Source organism: Mus pahari, chromosome 13 (assembly GCF_900095145.1).
Source record: "Mus pahari chromosome 13, PAHARI_EIJ_v1.1, whole genome shotgun sequence".
Classification (NCBI taxonomy): domain Eukaryota; kingdom Metazoa; phylum Chordata; class Mammalia; order Rodentia; family Muridae; genus Mus; species Mus pahari.
The window spans coordinates 20,056,841-20,066,016 of NC_034602.1; the positions used below are offsets into that span (position 1 = coordinate 20,056,841).

General features: G+C 41.8%; 1 protein-coding gene across 2 annotated transcripts in view; it reads right to left on the minus strand.

The window, feature by feature from the left end:
- The window catches only part of Abca13 (ATP binding cassette subfamily A member 13), a 433,105-nt gene that overhangs the window by 102,240 nt on the left and 321,689 nt on the right, over nucleotides 1-9,176 (minus strand). For both annotated transcript variants that reach the window (XM_021210848.2, XM_029545204.1), the window contains 3 exons: nucleotides 7,275-7,329; nucleotides 5,738-5,915; nucleotides 2,937-3,052 (listed from right to left, as the gene is read on the minus strand). In XM_021210848.2, the coding sequence (XP_021066507.1) occupies nucleotides 2,937-3,052; nucleotides 5,738-5,915; nucleotides 7,275-7,329 (349 nt within the window). The remainder of the gene's footprint in view (nucleotides 1-2,936; nucleotides 3,053-5,737; nucleotides 5,916-7,274; nucleotides 7,330-9,176) is intronic.

Genomic DNA, 9,176 nt, shown 5'->3' on the forward strand with positions numbered 1-9,176 from the left:
GAGGAGGAAGAGGAGGAGGAGGAGAAGGAGGAGGAAGAGGAGGAGGAGGAGGAGGAGGGGGAGAAGGAGGAGGAGGAGTTGCTCTATTCCCCTCATCTAGAGACAGCCTGGAGCCTGAAGCCAGATGCTAAGATGGAGGTTCGTACAGTAGGGATCCCTCACAGGTTTCAAACTTAATCTGTAGCTCTATACTAATGATGAAATAAGAAATTTTTAAGTCTTTCGACTCATTATAGGTCACAATTGTCATCTCTTGGCTCTTTCTCTTTTTGGAATACTATACTATGAGCCAACTTATCAGATAGATAAAAAGGCAGGTAGATACAAAGGTAGGTAGATTTTTGAGTTCTAGGTCATCCTGGGACAGAGCTAATTTAGGTCCAGGCATGGTCAGAATGATACCCTCAGGACAGAATCCCACCCAGCTAAATTTATTTTTTATGCTTATAAAGACAGACAGATCTCTGAATTCATTTGCCATGTTTCTTTAAAAAAATAAATGTGTAATTACTATCTTTTAAGAATCAAGGGGCTAAGGTCTTGGGATGGTGATTCATGGAATAATCAAAAGGGAACCTGGAGCGAATGATTGAATTGATATGTGAATAAAAGACTAGGCTTTTGGCCTTCAAGAGATGAGATGCCCAGAGAAATTTTAGAATTTTTTTCAAGCAAGAGAGTGCTGTCTCAAGCAGAAGGCTATCTGGAAAGCTATCTCAAGAAGAACACAGGCCATTAGCTTGGACACATGATTTGACTTAGGGTCATTCCTTTCATTGCTCCCAAACACTCCTTCCTCAGAACCCATCTCTAAGTCAAGGCTAGTCCTTGGTAGGCACATAGGTTTGAATGCTTGGTTCCAGTTAGTGGAATTGTTGAAGAGGGGATGGGTACAGGAGGTATGACCTTGTTGAGTAAGATGTGGCCTTGGCCTTGTTGGAGGAGCTGTGTTACTTGAGATAGGCTTTGAAGCTAGGGTTCAAGGGCCCACACCAGGTTCGTTTTCTCTCTCTCTCTCTCTCTCTCTCTCTCTCTCTCTCTCTCTTCCTCCCTCCCTCCCTCTCTCTCTCTGCCTGAAACTTGCTAATCAGATGTGTACTCTCAGCTACTGCCCCAGCACTATGCTCACCTGTCTGCTGCCATGTTCCCTGCCATGATGATAATGAACTAACCCTCTAAAACTGTAAACAAGCCCCCAATTAAATGTTTTTTATCTTTACATATTGTTAACTTATTTATTCATTTTTTCATTCATTAATTTTTGAGACAGAGTCTTTCTGCATAGCCATGACTGTCCTGTAACTCAGGATATAAACCAAGTTACTCTCAAACACACAGGGAAGATCCCCCTACTTGTACCTTTCAAGTACTGGGATAAAAGGCATGCGTTGCCATGCCTGACATAGCTTTCTTTTATAATTTACCCTGATACTGGTGTCTCTTCACAGCAATAGAATAACAAGGAAGTCTATCACCCTTGGAAATAATGACTATGCAGCTATAGGTCTATGGTTCTCCAGAAATCCCCCAAAACGTTTAGTTATGAGCATAGAATTTTCTAGCATAATGTAATCAAGTTAAACATTTTCTAAAATCACATTTCATAAGATTAAGTTTTGAGCCATTTAACTTCATCCAAATTTTGTCATCATTTTTGAAGTCTGGCCCTCTAAAATTCAAACATAATTTTATAGCAAGGCCTATTCTGCCCATGTTACAATGAAATGCAACAACACTTTCCCAGTAAATGAAATTAATAAGCTGAAATAAGATACGATCATGGTACAAACATACAGCCCTTTATATATGAGCTCATAACTTTCAAACCGAGGATAACATCATGTTCCACAGCCATTCTTTTAGTGAGCACATAATGATCTCTAAAGAAAAAGATAATTCTATGAATAACAGTAATGGCTAAAATTAATGTAATGACTCTGCCAGTTGTCCCTGATGTTTACAGCAATTATCTCATTTAACTTTTAGCAACAAAATTGACATTTTACAGTAAAGGAGCAGTTTATATGGGAATTCATATTAGCATGGCCACAGGTAAGTCGCATATCAATATTCCTGCAGGAACTGCTTGCCTTGTACCTTCCCATACTTTCTCATCCATTGATTCATATCTGTCTATCAATTCTTCTGATGATAGACACTCAATTGTTTAGGTAAAGCATTGTCCCCTACTTAGATAATTAGAGTAATTCTGAATCACTGGAAGGATAGCAAAATATGTAAATTTCATTTTAGTTAGAGTGTTTGGCTTAAAATGGAGGCAGAGGTTGGTTTTTGTTGTGTTTGTTGTTTTGGGGCAGTTTTTAAAAAAACAAAAACAAAAACAAAAACAACAAAAAAAAAAAAAACGTAGTACATTAATTCATCTTTTCCACCAGGCAGGTGTCATTTGGGAAGCAGTTGCAAGCATCCGGAGTATATAAATGAAGATATCTGCAATAACTTGTCCACCTTTACTATTTTCCTCTGAGGAAAAAAGTGATAGAAGTCACATAAAACACTTCCAAGCTACTAATATTATAGGAGAGGGAAAAAATGTATGCCAGAGAGCTTCACAAGAGAATCCCGGCAACTGCAGTTTCTGAGCTAACTGGATTATGTATTTGAGCCCACGATTAATGTCAGTGTGAGAATAACAGAGAATCCATTTCCCACCGCACAAGTTTGTCAAACAGCTTGAGGGCCTTTCTGAGGCAGGACCAACGCGATCTTCATCACGACCACGTCAACCTTCCCCTCCTCTACAGGGCGTTCATCATCTTGCTCAAGCCTGTTTGCTCGGCAGCCCTGGTAGGAGTAACATAATTGCTCCAGAAGAGAGAAAATCATGAAGCAGACAGCAGGTTCAAAGCCATCCTGAGGGTTTTCTTTCTCAGAAAACAAACCATAATTCTGCAGCCGTGTTTCTCATCACATACCCGAAAAGTGCTAGCAGGAGGGCTGTGGCCGCCAAGTTCTCCCGAAATGTGAAAGCTGTTAACTGGAAGGCTCCAATAACAGCGACACACAGGCAGACAGAAACTAAGTAAAAGAGCTGGAAAAACAAAGGGGACATGCCATATTAGATGGGAACATTAATCATGCTCTACTTACTCTGCAGTTTCCATTCAATTTCTACTTAAACCTAGCTCCTGCTTTGCATATTCAAAGACGGTTAGAGTTCATTGTGCTGAGTCATTGTTATGGGTTTGGTTGTGTTCCTCCACAGACCAATGTGCTAAACACCCAGAATGTGACTGTGTTGGTGTCAGGACCCAGAGTCCTTTAGGGGAGAACAGACTTGCATAACCTACCAGAGCCACCTATGCCTATCTCCCCTGAGAAGGGTCAAGGAACTGTGCCAGAAACAAATACACACACACACACACACACACACACCACATACAACACACGCCACATAAACACACACATACAACACACACACCACACACACACACACACATACAACACACACAACACACACCACAGACACATACAATACACACACCACACACCACACCACACACATATACAACACACACACACACACACACACATACACACACGGATGGGGTAGATCTTCCCTGCTCCTCTTTCCCTAGAGCCTTCCCTTCAAGGACACTGCAGAACGTCCAATGAGCAGCATGCCCAGGCCTTCCTTGGACAGTCCTAAATCCAGCTATTGCTTCCGCGGGGTTGCTGACCACAGTACTTCTGACTAGCCCATGAGGCTGAATCCTTTCTGCTCTTTAAATCTCTGCTAAAATTTAATTTGTTACTCTAATTTCCTGAATGAAAGTTACCTTTATGCTATTATCCTCTTCCACTCTCACAAGTGATTTAGTCATGAGTCAGTCATATCTGGTGTATCTGCTGCCTGTTCTTTCTAATAAGAATGTGAGCTCTGTTAGGAAACAGATCTACTCCAACTCAAACATATATTTAGGGCCAACATTCAGTCAATTGAGTGGGTAATAGGCTGGTTGGCTTACAAACAACAGGGATCTATTGCTCACAGCTCTGGAGGTTGAGAGATCTAAGAGCAGGACAGTAACAGAGATAGTATATAGTGAAAAACTACTTTTCAAGATAGAGCTGGTACACTTTGTATCATTTTGCCATGTGGTAGAAAGGGTAATAGAGCTCTCTGAGGTCCCCATTATACAGATACTAATCTATCCATGAAGGCTACATCCTCGTTGTCTAGTCATTTGCCCAAGGATCCCAATTCCTGGTACTATCCCACTGTAGGATGTTTGAACACTGAATGCTGGGAGACACAGATGCTTACTCCTCAGCAATCTTGCACATACCCTGACCCATAACAGATCCCCAACAGCACTCATTGATTGAATCATCAAACAGAATAAACATAAACTGACTGAATAAAAGTGAAGGGAAAGAGTCAGACAAATATCAAAAAGTCCTTCCAGCCCTTAAGCCCCAAGTCCGCCCATTACAGAGTGAAGAAGGGCCACATTCAGGATATGGGATAAGAAGATAATAAAGCACAGAAAAAAAAAGAGGAACTCTCAGGGTCCTTGGGGTTTGGTTTGTCTGTAGTTTCATGATTTGTTACTCTTTGTATTCTGACACTCTGTTGTCATACTCTTCCCATTTCCTGGAACCACTAGCTGGAAAATGCTGGGGAACACTGAGCCCTAAGACTGTGGTACTACGGACATAGCTGAGTGGCAGGTACTGAAGTGTGGTTCTGTCCTACTAGAAGCACCATTCTGGAGGAGCCATTGCCTCCCTACGAAGGGGCGTGGGTTAGCAAAGATGAAGCCACTGCAGACAAGCACCTCTCAGTCTTGAGATTTTTGAGCCATTTTTTGTGCTGGATGAAGATATACATGGAGTCTCACTCAACAGACTCCTAAATATTAAGGTACCTTTGGTATGTCTTAGATAATCTATGTGACTTAAAGCATCTATATTACAGGATCAAAAGCAAACCAAACAGTGGAGTTCTGAGTCTATTAAAAGGAGTAAACGTTGCTTAAGACCAGCTTCCTAACACATCAGTTTTGTGTAAAACAACACAGATGGTCAGAAGCCGATGAGTGGGAGGCTCTAGGGGAGATTCAGGCCTGCCCAGCCTTCTGCTCACATAGGATTTTCCACATCACAGAATGTATCATCTCCATGAGGGCATGAATGCACAGATATTTCCTTTGTATAAAAACGCCAGTTCTGCTCTGTAGTGATGGCAGGAGTGGGGGTTGTGCAAGAGCACTAAATCTAAATCAGAGTAGACACATCGAAAATACCTGGCCTAAGCTCTGGACAGCAACTCAACATGGACTTGATATTGTCATGGAAAGAACAGAAGACAAACTCTAGTGATTTCAAGACTGTAGGAAGCTCTGATATCTGCCACCACAACAGGGAGGTACTAACAGTGAGGGCCGAGGCTAGGGATACAGGTGAGAGGTGATTTCTAATAGTTTTTTTACCATCCCACACTTTAGCCCATTGAAAGGTCATAGTGAAAGCTGCTATTCACTCATTTCTTCCCTAATAAAAAACTAAGGGTCCTAGATTCCTGAACACTCTAGCCCATGATTTCTGAGTCTTCCCCTCATAAAGTAATCCTGAATGTCTGAGGGTACCTGGTAAAGGCAAACTGGCAGGTGCTCTTAGCCAACAGAATGAGTGTTTCCCTTGCCAATGCCCCCTTGTGACTTAGGCCCTTCAACCACCATATTCATCTAAGAACCATATTCACAAATCCTACCATGTCATACAGGAAGTTAATTAACCAGTATGTCCTGTGTCCAAGGCCACTTATATGTTGCAGTCTTTTAGCTCCAGTCACTCTGTCCCTCACCACGGAGCTGCCAATCGACGCTGACAAGATAGAGAATCCCAGGACAATGCAGAGGGCAACACCACACTGGCGAATGCTCTCCAAACTGTAGACAAAGGATAATGTAACAGCTCATCAGATATCATAGAACAAACCAGAATGTCCTTCTATTATTAACACTTGGCAAGAAGGAAGGCCAGGCACACTGCCAACGATGTTATGGATCCTCTCCTTCATTCAGTCCCCTCAAGTCCTTTGAAGATGTGGGTTATTGTTCAGAGCTTACAGAACACACAACAGAGAATAGAATAGACAAATATGAAGCTGAAGAGCATTGCAGCATCTTCCAATCTCATCCTACTCTTGATCACGTAGTCTGACTCTCAGTTAAACAGTAAACCTCTGCAGAGCAACATGCAGCTCCTGGGGGGCCCTTTTTAGTACTAAAACCCATTTGCTGCGCAGCAGAACTCAAGAAGGAGGGGCATTTGGAGAGCTCCTTGCCTGACTGGATCATGTCTAGACTTAGGTGTTGGGAAAACCAAATGCTTTCTAAATGGCCACATATCACCATGATCAAACCATGCAGTCTCTCTGACAGGCGGAGCTGGAGAACCTTTAGTAGAGTCAAGCACTGTCACTGACCGTTTTGTCTATCTCTGGGAGCAGGTGGGCACAAGCAGTCGTTTAGCTGTCTGACACAACGAATGGTCTCACCACACGACACCCATTAGGCTATGCTTTCCGTCTATCACACCTTGCTTTATAACAGTCATCAGCTAGCCCGCCCCAGAACTGAGGCCATGTGTCAGAGGCTGTCGGAGGTAGAACTCTCCAATAGTAGAGTTAACAAGTCAAACTGCAGCTCACCTTTGCTGTTCCACTGCTTATTTAAAGAAAGCAAACTCATCAAGATATATGGTCTCCAATTGGCAGGCCAGATGATTATAGAAATAATATTTTTATCATTGATTTTTAACTAAATGATTGGTAGCTATATTGAAAAGAATGGAGATGGGGGAAAGAATGAGGACAAAAGCAATGTACTTAGTAGCAAGGTGATGACTCCTGACACTTAAATATGGACCCAAATACACCATGGCAACAACGATACCCACCTCTACCTGAACTTCTTGTTATGTCATTCATGAAAAAAGTTCACGGAGGCTCTGCTTGTTTACCTATGTGAGTATCATATTTATGTTGTTAATGTGAATAGTCCTCCTGGAACGTGTACTGTTCAGAGGCTACAGGAACAATTCTTTTTATGGAAAACAATTTCTTTTGTGAAAACCATAATTGAATAGAATTTTCACCCATTTTCTGCCCAGCCATTTGCACTTCCACTTTTAAAGCTATCTGTGACAGCATTTCTCTTGGAACATGTTGAAATGGGATCAAAATTGCTCTTCAGCATCTTAGAGGTTTTCTTCTGTATGCTCCCCATATCACTCCATCCACTTACATCCTGTCTTCATTCAGCAAGACCCCTCCATATGGGTGGCTGTACAGGGTTATTCCTGTGAACAACAAATTGAGGTGTGAGTTTCATGGCCTTTGCTTTTGGGGACTCATCTTCAAGCCACTTAAGAGAGGTCCTCCGGTTGCTCTGCCCATCCCCAATCCATCATCAGTGAAAAATGGCAAATGTGTTCTTGCCATTAAACTGGTATGTGCTGGGCTCTTTGTCCTTATTGCTTTGTCAAACATAACCATTATGTATTTCACATGTGTCACATCATAGGCACCATGCTCCTTTGTCTCTAATTTCATTGTCCATTGTAATAAGTATCCTAGTGTCATAACTACAACACCCATCTCCACCCACATACACCATTTGTGGCAAGATGAAGTATGCAAGTATAATTCCAGTAGCTAAAATATCATTGCATAACAGAGGAAATAGTTTTGGTTTATAATGGCTTGGAAGGAGAACTTGGTTCAAAGAGACAAGTTCAAAACAAAATAAAACATGATTAGAGGTTGAGAGCACTAGTTCTAGCCTAATCTTTGGGGAGAAGACAAGGTTGGACAAAAATTCAGTTACACAAATACTGATGTTATTCAATCAACTAAACTTCAATAAAAACTCGAGATATTGAAGCTTAGCTTCTCTTCTGGCTGCTGATCAGCTGGATATACTGCAAACAATGGGGGAAGTATCATGTTTGATTCCACAGCCTCTTCCCTAACCTCATTTACAGCATCTCTGTTGACTGGTACCAATAAATAATCCAATCTACTAAGGTCAGGGCAACTCCTAAAACTCATGACCAGACAGCCAGAACATGGAGGCCCCCAGGACCCTCGCAATGCAGCTGATAACTGGACCAAGTGTGATCTTTGGACTTACTGGGTATAACTGAAAACTATTATTGAAAGCATGACTTATTTCAACATCTTTTACTATTTCCTCCTTTTCCAGAAGTTGAGCAAACACAAAGGCCAAGACCAATGTTAATTTCTGTCTTATTATATTTTGCCCTTCCAGATCAACTTCCAGAACTTCTAGACGTAGGTTTGCGGAACCAGCCCATTCAGTGATTGACTAGTTCTTGTTAACTTGACACAAAGTAGAACCACCTGGGAAGAGTGAACCTTAATTGAGAAATTACTTAAATCAGATTGGCCTGATGACTAATTGATAGAGGAAGATTCAGCCCACTTTGTGGGAGGTCTCTGGGATGTCCAAGATAGTTAGCTGTGCATTAACCAGTAAGAGAGTCAGTAAGCAGCATTCCTCCGTCGTTCCTGTATAAGCTCCAGCCCTGGCTTCCTTCAGTGATGGGATTTTATCTACAGGTATAAACCAAATAAACCTATTCCTCACCTCGAGTTGATTTTGTTCATACTCTTTACTATAGCAATAGAAGACAAACTAGAACCTCCAAATAAATAGGTGTTTCTCCTCTTATATGTTTGGCCATAATTCTCCCCTGTGTTCTCTGCAACCTACCTCCTCAGACTACCTGGATCTCAACCCTCATATAGTTGAATATATACTGCACACACCCTGTCACATGTAGCCTGCATGTTTATGACCTCCAAAACAAAGCCCATCATTAGCTTGTAGGATTCTTATTACTCCAGTCACCCAGGAGTCAAATTGAGGTCCCTGTCCACTCCACATTTTTCTTTGCCACATTTGTTCAAGTTTCCAAGTTCCCTCACTTCCAAGTTCTCCTAGTTCTATGTTGCCCCCTCACACAGTGTGAAGATGTTCATGATCACTAACTAGCACCTTGTCTTGATGATCCTGAGCCTGTACCCAAGCTCAGTAAATATGTCAGCCCCAAAAGCTGTGTCAAAAGAAAGAAAGAGAGAGAGAGAGAGAGAGAGAGAGAGAGAGAGAGAGAGAGAGAGAGAG